Source organism: Nomascus leucogenys, chromosome 19 (genome assembly GCF_006542625.1).
Source record: "Nomascus leucogenys isolate Asia chromosome 19, Asia_NLE_v1, whole genome shotgun sequence".
Taxonomy (NCBI): Eukaryota; Metazoa; Chordata; class Mammalia; order Primates; family Hylobatidae; genus Nomascus; species Nomascus leucogenys.
Window position 1 is genome coordinate 24465883 of NC_044399.1, and position 17945 is coordinate 24483827.

Here is a 17945-nt window from a genome sequence, read left to right on the forward strand (position 1 = left end):
CGGCTGGTGAATGAACACTTTAACAATAAAGTTTGATTAAAAATTTAAGAAATTACAGGTGTCCTCGATAGGCAATGGATCTACTGGAAACTAAAAAGCCAGATAATTTTGCATCTTAAATTGACCCTGAAACAAATTGAGTAAGTCCAATTTTTCTTTTCCATTTACAACTGGTTATTGGTTTAAAAAGCAGCCAAAGACTCCAGTTGAGAAAAACTAAGTAATTGGATATATTTTAATACATAAAATGTTACACTTGTTAAATGTTATTGACCATAGCTTTCTCATCCCTGCTTATGACCCTTGTTGGCTTTTATTTTCTAACATTCTTTAGGCTGCAGGTAACTGAAGTAGTAAACAAGTGGAAGGACTCCGAGGTGGCTGACGAGCTTGACAAACAAGCTCATGGGCCCTCCCTCAAGGACTAGCAGGCAAGGCTGAAAACCATCAGGACTCTGCCTCTCGCTGGATGTCTGCTTCATTCTCAATTTTTTCCCATGAGGTTGGAATCAAGGTTGTCAGCCATCACTGGGACTTCTTCCTTTCCTGAGAGAAAGTATCTTCCTAGCTTCAGTTAGAGAGATCCTAGGGAAGGACACCTATGTGACCTATTTGGGGTCACATTCCTGTCCTGTGGACTGGTGTCTGTGACCAGGGAGGAAAGATGGGAAAGGACTTGAACTTTGAGGCCGGGCGCAATGGCTCAGCAGTGGCTCACACCTGTAATCCCAGCACTTTGGGAGGCCAAGGCAGGTGGATCACGAGGTCAGGAGATCGAGACCAGCCTGGCCAATATGGCTAAAATTACAAAAATCTACTAAAAATACAAAAATTAGCCAGGTGTGGTGACGGGCACCTGTAATCCCAGCTAATCGGGAGGCTGAGGCAGGAGAATTGCTTGAACCCAGGAGGCAGAGGTTGCAGTGAGCTGAGATCACACCATTGCACTCCAGCCTGGGTGAGAGAGTGAGACTCCATCTCAAAAAAAAAAAAAAAAAAGACCTTGAACATTTTGAACGTCTCCCCCTTAGACCATGTTAGCAGGACGAAGAGGACAGAGTAGCTCCCCTCAAAGAGGGGTGGGCCATTCTCAGGAATGTCTTACTGAGGGTCACAGTTGGTGAGGAACTGGATTGGCTTCTAGCTTAGTATGTTTTCCATTAAAGACCAGTGTTTCCACAAATAAATGCAGCCCACAGACCGGTGTTTGATATTTGGCTTTACTTTATAAAAATACACAACTTAAATACATATGACACTCTGTTTACCAGACAAACAACTGGTAGATTTAACATTTTCAGTTATTTCAACAGAAAGAAAATATGTAAATTACCTTGTAAGAGCAAAGCGTTCATTTATAGACTCTGCTTTCACAGTTAAGGAGGAAGAACACCCAGGGGCAATCAATGCAGGAAGCTAACCAACACTGTCCAGCTCTCCAGCAAAACTCATCTCGCCAACAGGGCCTCTATTGCACCGCCTAATATTGCACTGCTTGTTAGACACCATCTCACTTATCCATGTCAAAAGTGTAAGCTTTTGTCTTCTATAGAAAAGTTTAATGGAAAAAAACGATGTACAAACAGTAAAACTGTGTCTTACAATTGTGCTAAATATCAATTATGAGAAGTACGAACCTCTCTTTGCTTTGCAAAGCTTGCAATGGAAAGTGGTTAGCTATATTTTGCAGCTAAGTTCATTTTCAAAAGTCTTACAAAACCTTTGATTCAGAGTAAGCTTGATGGGGTACAGTGGCAAAGGAGGTGACATTCCCATGCCTAGTGGAATTAGTTGTAAGAGGGGCACTGTCACTGTCAAAGGCAACATGCACATGGCTTACAGCTCCACCTAACTTTTGGCAAAATCCCTCCCTTCCCCTTGTGATGTTGTCATTGTTCAACGGGGTGCAGCTCCTTTTTTTTTTCTTAAACTGATTCAGAACTTGCAGTGGCTGCTTACTTACTCTGGCTATCTTTCAGAAATTTAGCTGCCTTATCTATGGCTCGTTTAACTAACAGTGAATTAGGTACTAGCTTATAGGTATAAAGAAATAGTTACTTCATTGAGAATTCAATATATGAGAACATACTAGAGTAAGTTTCCTGAGGTAAATGTATGCCTTAAAGAATGACGTGCAATCTATAAAATTGTAGCATTTTCTCTTGGGTAGCAACACAATGACCCCCAAGTCTGGATTTTTAAATTAACAGGCTAAGAAAACTAAGGACACATTGATATAGAGAATAAAATGACAATGCTGAAGTCAAAGAAATATTGACAGCTGAGATATCAATTCAAAAGGAGGCATGAAGGGGAACAGAGGAACAGAAGGAGGCTGTATTTTAAAGTGCTTAGGTAGGTTAGAAGATGAATTTGAAATGCCTCCAGGGATTTCTAACAAGTTTAAAAAGTGTTACTTCTTGGTGACTCAGATGTTGAAGACATGGCTTTTCTTTAATAATAGCTATTCAAACTTTTTATTCTTTTTTGAAAAACAAGATTTTCTATAAAAACGTTTTAGCCATTGTAATTATTCTGCTAGCTGTTACTCTCACTAATGTATTTTGAAATCCTAACTGGCTGAAGAATTTTTAATAAGGTTGAACTACAAAGCACACATTTGCACCAAGAATTTAAATTAATGCATAGATGTCTGTGAAATTTTGCATGAAGTTAGTGCCAAAAAAACCTTTCCATTGCAGATCATGCTTTATTTCTTAATATTCTGCTGAAGGATTATAGAAATCAGAAAAATTCTAGGACCCTGAAGCTTAACTTGCTTATTTTATTCCTTTTACGTAAATGAAGTGGTATATGGCCATTCTTAACATTAATAATGAAGGTGTTGGAAACTGAGTCTCAAGACCTAAGAATCAAGCTCAGGCTAAATTTCACCAACCCACACATAAGGATATGAGTGGAAGGACTAATGAATTTTCTCTGCTATAATTGCTCACCTGTGCAATACGGCTGAATGAGGTTCCCAATCTAGTATTTAATAACAGTGATGAAAACTGGCACCAGCTTTCATAGAGGGCCACACATTCAGTGAGTTGTCGTGTCAATTTGGGCTGATGCTACCATGCACGATCCCTCATTCATATGACTTCTACATTCTGCTGTGAGGGCAGACATGTCTGAGTGCTTTCAGCATGATAAAGGCCTTCCTTAAGCAAAGTTTAGGTCCCGAAGAACTCTGGGTTGGAGTTCTGTAGCCTCAGAAGCCAGTTAAGGGCCAGAGGAAAACCTCGCAAGAAATAACATATATCAATCAGTTCATTTAAAAAGTTGTTTTGATATTACCAAGATGAAAAGTGCTATGATAAAACAATGCTCTGGTTTCCTGAAGACAAGCTCAGTGCAGCCCGAGTACAGGCATACAGTAAAAAGCTGCTGTGTGGAAAATCCACAAGACTGCAGTGGGCTTGGATTGGAAGAAAGTGGCTTTTCTTCTTAGGTGGTAAGGTAGATGCTCTTTGGCAATCGATATGGGATAGCTTTTTAAAGTTCACAGGATAGGAAGATTTTATATACTTTCAAGCCCCAATTAGTAGAGCTAATTGAAAGTATATAAAAATGTGAATTAGTGTGGTTGCAGCTAAAAGTATGAGTGATGTAACAAGAATGATGACGTAATGAGTCAAGTGGTGAGACTGGTTCTATAAGCACCGTAAGGAGTGCCAGTCCTAATACATGAACTTCATCCATCCCTTGTATATCAAGGAGGAGACTGTGGCCAGAGAATGTATTTTGTAAGCTATAGTTTAAAAATACTACTCTTCAGAAATTTGGAGCCCAAGTAGGAATTACAGAGATTCCTCCCAACAGAGGCCCTGAGATCTCCCCTGACTGCCACCCAAAGGATCCACACTTGTCTCTGGTCAACCAGGTTCAGGCCAAGGCCTAGAAGAGGGAGGAGGCAGTGGCCAGAAGCCAGGGACTCAAGAGGAGAGAAATGATGGGAGATGTGGGGTTCAGAAAAAACACAAGAGGGGAAGGGGAAGCGGGGAAAAAAGGAAGAAACAACACTGGTGAGGAAGTGCACAAGAGGCCAACTTTGCTGAGGAGTGGCCCTGCCTTTCTCACCTGCCTGTGGCAAAGGCTGGCAATAAGACAAGGGCTAAGCCTCATAAGGAGCCTCTCCTACTGCATCAAGCTTGCCCCAAGCTCGGCTGGCCTTTTCCTCTGCTGATGTGCATAATCTTCAAGTGCGACCTCTAAGTACCTTTTTTTTTTTCTTTAAGAGACAAGATCTTACTTACTATGTTGCCCAGGTGGGACTTGAGCTTCTGGGCTTAAGCAATCCTCCTGTCTCAGCCTCCTGAGTAGCTGGGACTACAGGCAGATACTACTGCAGCTGGCTCCTGCAAGTACTTCTGTCTTGGGGCCTGATTCCTCATTCCCAGGTGCACAGTGCTCTCTACTGCTACCAGCAACCATTTCTATGGCAAGGGAAAGGCCTCAGATCCAGGGACAGGATAGGCAGCAGCCAGTGTACCTAGAATTTGTGGCTGCCACCACCTTTTCTCTTAGGACTGGCTTGTCTCTCCCACTGGTGGCTGCAGAAGAGGAACAGAGTGAATATCATAAAGGAATGCTCAATTCAGAACTGTATCACCTCATTTTACAAACTCCCAAAGGGCTGCCAAGAGTCATCATTATAGATCGATGGTTAAAATACCACCTAAGGAACTCATTGTAAAAGCAGCAACTTGTCTGTAAGGTCACACCAAACTCACAGGGGTTCTGATGTTGTTTGCTTCCATTTTTGTCATTTTCTTCTGATGATGAATTCTGTAAAAAAGAAAAAGTGAAAGGGTCCTCTTGTCCTCTCTTCCCTCCCTCCAGGAACCTCGTGGATTTCCCCCAAGTGAAATGTCTAAGGGATCCTATAATTACAGAGCTGACAAATGAATGAGAAAAAAATTCAGAATTATCTAGAAATAGGAAATGAAGTACAGGGTGTAAGTGACGCTCAGTTCTCTTCACTTCATACAAACGCAGGTCATTTCTCAGTAAAATGTCTATGAAATGGGCACCTGAATTACTGATATACAAATGACAACACATGAATGAAAAGAGCAGTGAGATTCTGGGAAGGAAAACTCCACGTTGGTTATTTCACCTCTAGGAAAGTCTGCTTGCATTTGAGTCCCACATGTGGCTTTTTTCTCTATTTTCTACTTGATGTTTTTCAGGAGGGCTGTCCGAGCATTCACAACTGCTTTGAAGGCATCTTCACTGCCAGGTGCTACACATTTGTCAGGGTGAAGAAGCACAGCAAGTTTCCGATACGCTTTATTGACTTCATCCCTGGGAAAAGAAGCCAAGATCTATGTTAGTAACAGAGTCAGCCCAATCCACTGCATGTTAGCTGTTTGGACACACATAGTATCTCTTACAGTGAACATATCCTAAATTATTACCCTTTCTCAAAGGCAGGATTAAAGGACTGGAAAACAGACAACCAACCAATAAATAATATGTAATATATAACACAAATTGAAGAAATTATTATTGTACAATGCAAAAAGTATATAAATGCTAACGAAACACTTAGTAAAATAATAATCAGATGAAAACAGGCAGTACTTGGCACCTCACAGGCACTCAGCATATCTTTGCTGATTGAAAGAATAAGGGCTTGGGCACCAGGGAAGGCATCCAGAGTTGCCTTCTGAAAGAAGGGGTTCTGGGAGAGAACAAACAGTGGCCTGGAATGGAGCCCGAACACAGCACAGACGGAAAGCAAAACAACCCCAACACCTGGGCTTGATAAACAATCACAACAGTAGGTGTTTCATGACAAGTGTATGCTGGGAAAACTGTTTCTCGAAGTTAGGATACAGGAGGTTGTTACATAACACAGGCATGAGTGAGTACAAGAGTTTAGATTAAGGTATTTGTGGAAGGAAACAAGGGAAGATAAAAGATAAAGAAAGAAATGGCAGAAGTGGATGATGAGCTGAATATCCAGGAGGAGAAGATGAAAGGAAAGGGGCTGAAATGAGCTCCAGGGTCAAGGCCATGAGGAATCTGAGGCCCAAGAAGGTGACACCACTGAGCAAGCAAGAGATGCTGGAAAGGGGTAGCCCAGAATGACAATGAGCTCACGAGACCAAAGAAGAAACACAACAGAGATCAGTATTATCCAGAGAGGAAAGGAGCAGTAGCAGTGCTTCTCCAATCCGGCGGTTCCCATAAACCAGCAGCGCTCCAGGAGAGAGCTGCAGGCTTCTGAGCTCCTCAAAGAGCCAAAACTGGCTGGGGAGGGGCCTGGACACATCTGTGCCTGTCTCCACTGGTCATCATCCTCTGGTGTCAGGCCTCCCAGAGGGCTCTAAGTACCCAGCCACTCCCCAGATTAAGCTGTCTCTACCAGATGGTTTTATTTCCCACCTTCCTTTTGTAATTCAGGGTTCCAGTGATCCTGTAAGCTATATGGTGCTTTACCAAATGCCCTAGCCTTTCTCCTTTATCAGAAGGATTTCTAATGTGGCTCTCCAAATCAGATGGCCTTTGATACCTTGGCTATGATGGAAAGTTTTATGTATCAGCTTGGAGAGACTGAGGTCATAGGGTCATGTTAACAGTTCTCCAAGTCTTAGGCATACATTCTAGGTCCTTTTCTGCTTTCTGCTCTTAGAGGGGTCCTGAATTTTCTTGTTTTAGCAAGAACCTCCTTCTTTCATAAGGATACTCTGGGGGGCCTTCCTGGTGCCCTGCGTGTTGTTTTTCTACATGTGTAATTCTGATAATTTGCTAACAAGAATGACATTCTCCCTCTCTGATGCAATTTGAATTGTAAGAATTTTTATTTGTCCCAAAGACCCCGTGTCCTTGAGGAAGGTATAGCATCCTCCCTCTTCCCCACGAGGGAGTCCTGGGAAGGGCCCTTCTAGCCGCTCTGCCTCCCGAGAGAGGGTGTCCACATGGGGTCAGTAGTTACGCCTGGTCCTCTGCACTAAGAGTGCCTTTCAAGATTTGCAGGTAGCAGGAGAAACTCTCAAGACGTAACAAATACATCAATTCTGTTGAAGACAAAGATTTTCTTAAAGTTCAAGAATAGTAAACACAGTTAACACTCAACAAATATCAAAACTCTCTGTAACTTAAGAAAAAAATGTTTTAAGGTTTTTTCCCAAATGTACTTAGTGCCATACAAAATTAGTTTGCTAGGCCCAGTGGAATAAAGGTAAGAGAAGCACATGTTTCTATTGGTTAAGGATATGAAACCTATAAGGGCCTGTAAGTTCTGGTAAATTTCAATTAACCAAAGTGAATACATAAGGAACCCTAAGTTTCTTCTTTCTTAATGAATATTGTTCTAAGTCTACTAACAAGTAGATAAAGTAATCGTTTCTTAAGTTTAGAGCCAGTATCCCTTGGAGATGACACAGAAGAATTCAGAAAGAGACTATGAAGGTCTAAAAAGAAATGTAAAAGACACAGATATACAGATTCAGTGCAATCTTACTGAAACCCTACTGGCTTTTTTTTTCATAAATGGAGAAGCTGATCTTAAAATATATATGGAATTACAATAGATCCTTAATAGTAAAATAATCTTGAAAAAAATAGGAAGACTCACATTTTCGAATTTCAAAACTCACTAAAAATCTACAATAAACCAAAGAGTATAGCACTGAAAAAAAAAAAGATCCCGATGAACTCTGTGCCCTACACATGAGGTCATCTGAATTCCCTGACAGTTTTAAAGCATCCTCAATTATCACCTGGTGAATGAGTGTGGCCCAGTAACAGTTTTCTCCTTCCCTTCCCCTCTTTCCTTCTGGACTTGAAGATACGCTGCGAGGTCAGAATGGAGAAGAGATGTGTAGTGCTTTGGGTGCTGACATGGCAATTTCAAGACACACTTTTTTCTTTTGTGAGAATCAAGGTGAAAAAGTAGGAAGGGTGAAGTATGTGGGGGGAGTCTGGGTACATATTGTACTACACTACAATATGTGTAGTAACAGTAGAATTAGACCATTGAAAGTTACATAACCATAATGAATAATAATTTAATTTTTGTACAAGCAACAAAGAATAGTGATTGAATTTTTTTCTTAAATAACTCTTTTGATTAAAATAATTAACATAAATATACACACAGAGGGCTGGGTGTGGTGGCTCACGCCTGTAATCCCAGTAGTTTGGGAGGCTGAGGCAGTTGGATCACCTGAGGCCAGGAGTTCAAGACCAGCCTGGCCAACATGGCGAAACCCCATCTCTACTAAACATATAAAAATTAGCCGGGCATGGTGGCATGTGCCTGTAATCCCAGCTACTCAGGAGGCTGAGGCAGGAGTATTGCTTGAACCCAGGAGGGAGAGGTTTCAGTGAGCTGAGATCGCGCCACTGCACTCCAGCCTGGGTGACAGAGTGAGACTCTGTCTCAAAAATAAAAATAAAAATAAATAAATAAAATAAACAAATACACACACAGATGAGGAACTTGAAGGGCTTTAGAGACAAAGACAGACAGAGTTGAACATACAGTGTTCCAGGGTAAGAACCAATTATACGACTAACTCCTGGGATTCTTGAACATGTTTAATCTCACTGAATCCCAGTTTTCCCACCTATAAAATGAAATGTTTGTACAAGTTGATTGCCAACATGCTTTCCTCCTCTAATGTTCTATGATTGAAGAATTCTCTTTTGTTAGTTCTTTTTTAAGATTACATTAGCTTCAAGGCTCTTCCTGTTCCACACAGATGAAAGCAGAGCATACCATTTCATGAAGTGTTTATGCACATGCATGACACAGTTTTCTCACCAGGCAACTGTGCCCTCTATTTTGTCTCTTTGGTATTCAGCTAATTCAGTGAAACAGAGTCATTCTAATATATTTTCAAACATCTTCGTATTTCCAGCCAACTGGAAGAAGATACACTGCACCTGTAATTTTGGTGATGGAGTCTTTCTTTATGATAGAAGTCAGCACTAAGTATCCCAGAGCGCTTACCTTGAGGCCCCAGGTTTGACTCCCAGCATGTCCCAACTGTCTTTACTATTTCGAATTCTGCGAATGGCATCTGCTTGCTCTTTGGTGAAACTAGCACTGCTATTTGTGGTAGGGCGTTTCCCACCATTTTCACATAAATCAACTATGGACATATAAAAGGTCTGCAAGAAGAAAACACAACCCAGGGTAGAAATGATTTCGTGAAAATAGGAATTCCTTTTAAGCATCAACTTAAAAGATTTTTAACATATTCCAGCAACTCTTAGAAGTCATGTATAAAGCAAATACACACTTTGGAAGATTTTTTTCTTTTATACTATTTAAATATATATATTCATATATTTTAATACACAAAAAGTATAAGGAATAAAATTAAAGTGGCTAATAATCCTACTTTCAGATAACCACAATTGAAGTTAAAAAGTAACAGATGGGCAGGGCATGGTGGCTCACGCCTGTAATCCCAGCATTTTGGGAGGCTGAGGCAGGCAGATTGCTTGAGCTCAGGAGTTTGAGACCAGCCTGGGCAACATGGCAAACCCATGTCTCCACACACACAAAAAATACAAAAATTACCCGAGTGTGGTGGTGCACACCTGCAGTCCCAGCTACTTGGGTGGCTGAGGTGGGAGGATGCTTGAGCCCAGGAAGTGAAGGCTGCAGTGAGCCCACATCATGCCACTGTACTCCAGCCTGCGTGACAGAGCCAGACCCTGTCTCAAAAACAAATCAACCAATCAAAACGGCAAAAGTAATAGATGAACATTGTTAGAAAAATTCAAATAGTAAAGAAAAGTGTAAAATGAAAACTGTGTCTCTCTACTCCTCAAATTCCTCTCCTGGAGGTAACCATTGTTAATTTTTTTTGAGCATCCTTCCAGAAAAATTTACCATCAGTATGCCAGTATATACACAGATCCATACTCTTTCAACATGTTCTAAAGGAGATCAGACTAAACACATCTTAGCACCTTGTATTTTTTTCCACATAATACATCCTGGAATCTTTCTATAGCTACATGTAGAGCTTTCTTTGTTCTTCTAAATGACTGTTCAGTATTGTATTGTGTAGCTGTACCATAATTTGTGTAACTAACTCTCTATTCTTGGACAAGTCAGTTGTTTCTAGTTTTTTTGCTTCTATAAACACTGCTTCAGTAAATTTTTCTTTTGTGTATACATCTCTGTACACTTGTGGGGATACTGCTTTAGGATAAATTCCTAAATGCAGAACTGTTGAGCAGAGTATATGCGCATTTTAATTTTTTAGTCCGACAACCATTGTTAAAAAAAAAGCTGTACCAGTTTACACTCCCATCACTGTGTGTGTCAGAGGGAGTGCCTATTTCTCCATACCCTCATTAACACTGACCGTTACCAACATCTTAAGTGTTACTAATCTGATATATATCTAATATAGTTTGATTTGCATTTCTTTAATTAGAAGTGAAAGTGGGTATCTTTCCAAATGCTTATGGCCTTTTCTTTTTCTGCAAACTTCATATTCTTTGCCCATTTTTACAATTTTCTTTCTTTTTTTTGAGACAGGGTCTCTCTATGTTGGCCAGGCTGGTCTCAAACTCCTGGGCTCAAGTGATCCTGTCTCAGCCTCCTGAGCAGCTGGGATTACAGATATGTGCCACTGTACTTGGCTACACTTTTCTGATTTTTTAAAAAAGGTGAAAGCTTTTTTGACCCTGCTCATGTTTCATGTTCTGTGCACTGTAATTATTATTGAATAATACATTTACCACACTACAGCTACTTTTAAATGGACATATCTCCTCTTAAAAATCCTTTCCTCTTCTTTTTTGGATTCTTCTATAGTTCCTGTTATCTTCTATAATTTTTATCTTTCTTTTAGACTCTCCTTTCTTATGTCTAGTATTAGCTAATCAACTTGGTAACCTAACAAGAAGCCTTGACGTCTGAAAAGGGGTGTCAAAGGAATACCACTAGAGACCAAGACACAAGACGTATTAGCTTGGCTTTAGTCTATCTTAATATTGCTCTCTCTGTTAACAGTATCAATCAGATAAAACCAAGTTACTTCCTGACATAAAATGTCTATTAAGTAGATAGGAAATAAAGAAAATATTTATTAAGTTGAACCAGCAAGAAAGCACTACTTTTAAGTACTTAATTATAGAATACTGTAATTATTCTCTTCTTGTTAGTTTTTTTTTTTTTTAAACAGACTAATTTATCCATTAGTTCTATCCAGGATGTATCTAAAAAGATAAAAGCCACATAAAAGGGATCACAGTTCACGGATGTTTGCTAGTTGTGTAATCAGTATAAGACTGTCTTCTAGCCTATGAGTTAACCTGAAATATGAATATTCATAGATTTCTGAGGGCAGAAGGATTCATTCATCACACACATGGTTATAGGAGACAAGCCATAGTGTGGGCTATAGCTTACTAGGATTGAGACCAAAGCCTGTTTAAATTTCATGTCTGAGTTCCAGCCATGACAGAGTAATGAATACTGGACTAGACTTCCTGCCATCAACTACTATCGAACTGGAAAAAAAACTGTTGGCAGTGGACAACAGCAAGTGCAAGATGGCTCCCTGAGAGATAAGCCCCACAATCACCTGGTTGTCTGCTTGGAGTCCATTTCCTGACCACGTCACAGAGAGCTGGAGTCTGAGCAGACACAAGTCTCACTGAGCTAAGGAGGAGGTGGCTAGACCCTGCAGAGCAGGCCATTGGCGAGGAGAGAGCTGTGCAGAGCTGGGCACCAAGTCCATATAGGGGTCTCTCATGAGTCTGTGGCCAAAGGCTGGGCTATATATGCATAGGGTGAGATCACTCAAGGCTTACCAGATAACAGCTGCTATGGGGTTGAGAACAAAACCAATATCCTGAGGTCTAGTGGTGCTAGAGAAGAGCTATCCTGGGAACAGTAGGGTTTAGCCTTGTCAGAGTGGAGATATTGCCTTAACCCCTCATTAATTGCCTCACCATCTATTGAGGCACCATAGAAAGGCTGTGCCCTGAAAAATTATAGACTCATCCTAACAAAACCTAAAACCAAGAGCTGACAAGATCTGCAAAAGAGACAGAATTTGGAAGCTGGGTCCTGCCAAATTAGAAGGGCTTGGGAAACACTTTGAGCTTCCTTCAAATCCTTGCTATTAAGGCAAAAAAACAAGCCAACACAAGTTCATTGTAATTTGCCAATAATTAAACTGCCTCCTGAGGAATCAAAAATCAACACTAAACATTCTTCAATCAAGAATCAACAGTCAGGTTGGGCGCGGTGGCTCACGCCTGTAATCCCAGCACGTTGGGAGGCCGAGGCGGGTGGATCACGAGGTCAGGAGATCGAGACCATCCTGGCTAACTTGGTGAAACCCCGTCTCTACTAAAACTACAAAAAATTAGCCGGGCATGGTGGCGGGCGCCTGTAATCCCAGCTACTCAGGGGGCTGAGGCAGGAGAATGGCGTGAACCCAGGAGGCAGAGCTTGCCGTGAGCCGAGATCGTGCCACTGCACTCCAGCGTGGGCAACAGAGCCAGACTCCGTCTCAAAAAAAGAAAAAAAAAAAAAAAAAAAGAATCAACACTCTTCTGAGGAAGATAAAAGAATCTAGAGTCTCTACAATGTGTTATCCACAAGGTCTGGTGTTCAATCAAAAACCACTACTCATACAAAGAAACATGTAAATGTGATCCACAGTCAGGAAAAAAAGTAGTAAATAGAAACTGAACCCAAGATGGTTCAAATGTTGGACTTAGCAGATGAAGACTGTAAAACAGCTATTATAAATATTTCAAAGAGGTAAAGAAAAATACATTCAAAGAATTAAAGGAAAATATACTCTTAATGAGTGAGCAGACAGAGAATCTAATAGAGAACTGAGAACTATACTGGGAACCAAATGCAAATTCTAGAGCTGAAAACTTCCCTCAGTGAGTTTAACAGTAGATTGTCAGTGGTGAAGTCAAATCAACAGAGACTATGCAATCTGAAAAATGCAGAAAAAAATGGAAGAAAAATAAATATAGCCTCAGGGACTCTGGGACAAAATCAAATGGTCTAATATACATGTAACTGGAGGCCAGGAAGGTAACAAGAGCCAGAATGTGGCCAAAAAAAATCTGAAGAAATAACAGTAAAACAAAAACAAAACAGAAAACTTCCCAAATTTGATGAAAAACACCTACCTACCAATCTTAGAAACTCAGTAAATCCTAAATAGAATAAAAATGAAGAGAATCACATCTTGGCACATCATATTCTAACTGCTGAAAACCAAAGAAAAGAGAAACTCTTGAAAGCAGCCGGGGGAAAAAAGGGCACATTAGGTACAGAGATTAATAAGAGTCAGAATGAGTGCTAACATCTCATGAGACACAATGGAGGCCAGAAGAGAATGGACCAGCATCTTTAAAGTGCTGAAAAAAATTTCATTTCTAACAAGTAGGTTCCTTGGACAAATCATTTTACTACCCTTAGATGCTCTCATATATGAAATGATAACAATACTTGCCACACATTGTTGTTATAAGTCTCCATGAGATGAAATGTGTAAACTTCCCCAGAATGGTGAAGTACTATTCAAATGGTTAGGTATCATTGTACACATACAGGTACAAAGTCACATAGCTCCAAGTACTCAAAAGAATAGAAAGCATGGCAAACCAGCATCAACTTTATTTGATCTTGAAATAGAAAATACTTTTGCTTAATTCAGCCTGTCAGCCAAGGAAGAAATCTGTCTTCTAGTAGGAGGAGTGACATCTTGTGAGAAGGAAATTCAGCATAAAAGATTAAGTACAATCCCACTCAATAATTAAGAACAACTCTTTATAGTGTAACTACATTATTTGAAATGCTAAAAATTCCCAAAATATCAGATATATTCATAAGAATAAAACTACATTATTCATGCTACCACTTACTTCCAAATTTATCTACAATTAAGGGCTGACTTTATAAGTTATTGTTTTAAGTAGCCTATTTCCCTTAAAATTACTCAAGATGAGTAGGTTTTTTTAAAGTGGCCATCTGTTCAGGTTGTGATGTGAGCGCCTCCCTCTATTTCCTGCTTGATTGGCGAGGCCTTATTTTTATGTGTGACTGGCTAGAGTCTATACTGAGAGTCTCCTATTCTCTAACTGCACCCCTGTGGGCTACAATATAGGATTATACTAGCTGTGGCAAGGCAATTTTGCCACAGTAATGCTTCTATTTGATTATGCATATAAATGTAATATCATTAGCCAAAGGTAGCTTTGATGAAAATCTCTGTCCTGCTTAAGCAGTGTATAATAACTTTTGTTAAACTTGATGGTCTTCAGAATCGCCTGGAGAGAGAGCTTTTTCAAAATATAAATTCCTGGGCTCCATCGCAACATAAGCTTCCAGTAGGTCTGGAGCCTAGAAGTATGTATTTTAAGAATTTCCTCAGGTAATTCTGGTAATCAGCTAAGTCTCATCTAAAATAGACAGCAGTCAGATCACTAATTCTCATTCTCTCTTCCTTTCTCTCCCCCTTTCTCTCTTTCTATCTCACTAGATTCTTTGAAAAGAGCTTATTCTAATGAGAAATTCCTATTACTTTTTTGCTTCCTATAATTTAAACTGAAAATTGGCACAGTGGCCTTGACACAAACCTTAAAACAACAAAATGCTAGCTTACCTGAAACATCTCATTAATGCCTTCTCCAGTTTGTGCTGAAGTTTCAAAGTACAGGAACCCTTTGCTTTCAGCCCAAAGACGTCCTTCACTTTCATCTACACAGCGATGTTTGGTACAATCAATCTGAAATAGAAGGGGTTGGGGGCAGAGAGATTACAACCTTGTCCTACTAGAATGGACCCAGTGAGGGTCTCTGTCAATCCTTTACTAAGGCAAAGCTATTCTTAGTAAATGCCTGCACTAGTGTGAAAAATTACCAGGACCAAAGGGACAGAAACAAAACCTAATATTGAATGTAGACTGATATTCTATGGCAATAGGACTAGTGCCTGCTGCTGCAATGTCCCACCTGATCCCTTGGGAAAATAGCTGTTACTCAGTTCTGTGAAAGTTGGCTTCATGACATCTGCCATACCCTTGGGGCCACAGTCCGCTTTTCACACCTTTCCATAGTCCACATCACCTAATTAATGTCCCTACTCCAGTCAGGTCAGAGTGTGATTATTAGGACCCATTGCTCCCACTCAGTCACCAACATCGTTCCCCACGTATGGCACTAGAAAAACAAATGTATGCAAATTTTGATATAGCAGGTTTTAGGCTGCTATGTTGTTTTGTTTTTGTCTTAGGGACATTATGTTTTGAAAGGTTATTGATTTCCATATTACACAATAAGAAATTTTTCTTTTTTTTTTTGTTTCCCAACACTCAAAGCTCCACTCTTTCCCTAGAAACCTGAACACACCATTTCTAGAGGGGTTACCTTGTTGGCACAAACTACAAATATAATATTTTCCATGTTTCCATGAGGTCCAAGCTCTTGCTTCATTTCTGCCAGCCATGCATCAAGGGCATCAAAGGAGTCTTTCTGCCCAACATCATAGACCAGTATCACACCCTGTGTGTCCTTGTAAAACTCATTTCGAACCTTCAAATAAAAGGACAGATACACAAAACGTAGTTTTTGTGATGTTATAAGACTATATCTCACAGTCATTAACCTAGCAAAGTGTGTTCTTTTGTGTATTCTTAGTGTTTGCTATTGTATCTGTTTCTACTGGTCTTTAGAGGGTTTTTTATGGAATCAAAGTAATGTCATTCTAAAAATGTATTAGCATAGAAGGACTTACAATGGAAAACAACAGCCTCCTGCCCCACCCCGTCCCACCTCCAGTTCTACTTCCTAGAGGCAATCAGTCTTTAATTATTGGTAGACCTTAAAAGAACATCAATTATATAAAGTTCTTCTTAAGAAGAATTAGGAAGGTGAGTGAGCAATTCAAAAGAACTTAAGGCAAAAATGACACAAGTGTCAGCAATGGGTACAGCCATTTATAAATTACATCCCAAAGCTGTCTTCCCCCAGGGTGCTAGGCAGAGCTTCCCTGACTCTCGGGTCTGCACACCAGCTTTAGAACTCCAAACTCAGAGCCTCAGTGTAATACAATGGAAAAGAGCACAGGCTCTGGAGTCACACAGATCTGGGTTCACACTTACTTACTAGTTGTGTGATCTTGGGCAAGTCACTTAACCTCTCTGCGTCTCAGTTTCCTCATCTGTAAAATGGGGATAATACTACTTACTTCACAGGGTTATTATGACGGTTAAATGAGATAATGCAGGCAAAGTACTTAGCATGGTGCCTGAACAACAATATCTGTTTAACACGTTCCCCTTCCTTCCTTGCATCCATTCTCTGGGCTTCATTCCAAATGTGGGAAGAGGCAGCATGAAACATGGGCATACTCAAACATTAGGGCCAGAGAGAAGTTAAGGAGCAGCATTGACAGATGGGGTTTCCGGGACAAAGTTCCAGAAAGAACCCTGACAGAGGCCAGATATTATATGTTCTTTTCACAAAATTCCCAAATGTACTCAGACCCACACAGGCTATGTAGTAAGAAATGAAAACATGTTATACACATCAGGTAGGGTTTCTGGGCATAGGCAGATATCTGGACCAAGGATATTAAGTGCTCCTATTTGTTTACAGAAACCTAAGAAGCTATCCCCTAAAGTTAAAACCAACAAAATCAGAAAGAACTGAAGATGATGAAGCCCACCAGTCCTTTCCCTCAGTACTCATGGTCCTTGGCCCTTCTACAGCAGTTAACGATGGGCTCTCTCTTCTTTTCTAAAACTCTCGCTGCCTTGGCTCCCATACATCACATTGCCTAGGCTCTTAAATTCTCTTTCACCAGCTCCTCTTCTCTCTCTTGCTCCCACTCCAGCTTACCACCAAAATCCCCCAAATCCTGTCCTGTGCCCTCTTCCTTTCTTTTTGAATCCTTCCTCCCCAATCAGCAACATCAACCACTTGTACAGTTTCAACTGTGAGAATCTCCAAGATGAGCCCTCTCCTCTGAGGTTCCAGACCTGCATTTCTAATTAGCACCAGATTCTTCCAGCTGAATGTCCTGTTGGAATCTCAAATTCAATATGCACACAGGAAACCCTTCAACTTCTTCCTTCTTAAACTATTCTCCAAAGTTCCAACTTTCTCAAATGATGTTAAAAGTTTCTGTTCAGTCCTCCACCAACCTTCCCAGTCTTATCCTCCCACTAGCATCTGACCTTCAAACTAGGGAATCTCTCATTCCCCAAACCTGCCCCATGCCTTCCTAACTCCATCTGGAAACAGATAACCTCTTTATCTTTAATCGTTCAAGCCCTGGCTATAATGCTGTATCTTTTATGCAGCTTTCTCTGTTCCATTTCTTACCATCCAGCCCCCTACTCCTGCAAAACAGAATGTAATTTCTACGTACCCTGGAGTACCATACTGTTTTGTGCTTTCATAGTGCTATCACTTCCTGCCCAGTTTTACAGTTAGTAGCATATCCAGCTGTCTTCCCTCCTACACTAGAAGAAATGTGAAGACATGCATCTTCATGTATCCTCCCTTGTGCACCCACAGGGCCTAGCAGATACAAGAACACCTCACTTTATTGCACCTATGTAAGGCACACAGGCACACCTCACTTTATTGCACAGTATGTACATGTCATGTTTTTTTACAAAGTGAAGATTTGTGGCAACCTTAAGTCAAGCAAGTCTATCGGTGCCATTTTTCCACAGTGTGTGTTCACTTTATGTGTGTGTCACATTTTGGTAACACTTATAATACTTCAAACTTTTCATCATTATTATGTCTGTTATGATGATCTGTGATCAGTGATATGTTACTATTTTAAGTGTTTTGGGGTACCATGAACATATAAGGTCATTTAAGACAGCAAACTTAATAAATGTTGTCTATATTCTGACTGTTCCACCAAATGGCTGTTGCCCCATCTCTCCTTGGGCCTTCCTATTCCCTGA

The 17945-nt window shown here is 40.4% G+C and overlaps 1 protein-coding gene across 2 annotated transcripts in view; it reads right to left on the reverse strand.

Moving 5' to 3' along the window:
- Nucleotides 1-1204: 1204 nt before the first annotated feature.
- Nucleotides 1205-17945, reverse strand: part of DNAJC27 (DnaJ heat shock protein family (Hsp40) member C27) — a 28767-nt gene continuing 12026 nt past the window's right edge. For both annotated transcript variants that reach the window (XM_003270587.3, XM_003270589.4), the window contains exons 4-7: nt 15388-15552; nt 14625-14747; nt 8972-9132; nt 1205-5313 (exon numbers count right to left, since the gene is read on the reverse strand). In XM_003270587.3, the coding sequence (XP_003270635.1) occupies nt 5181-5313; nt 8972-9132; nt 14625-14747; nt 15388-15552 (582 nt within the window). In that variant the 3' untranslated portion in view covers nt 1205-5180. The remainder of the gene's footprint in view (nt 5314-8971; nt 9133-14624; nt 14748-15387; nt 15553-17945) is intronic.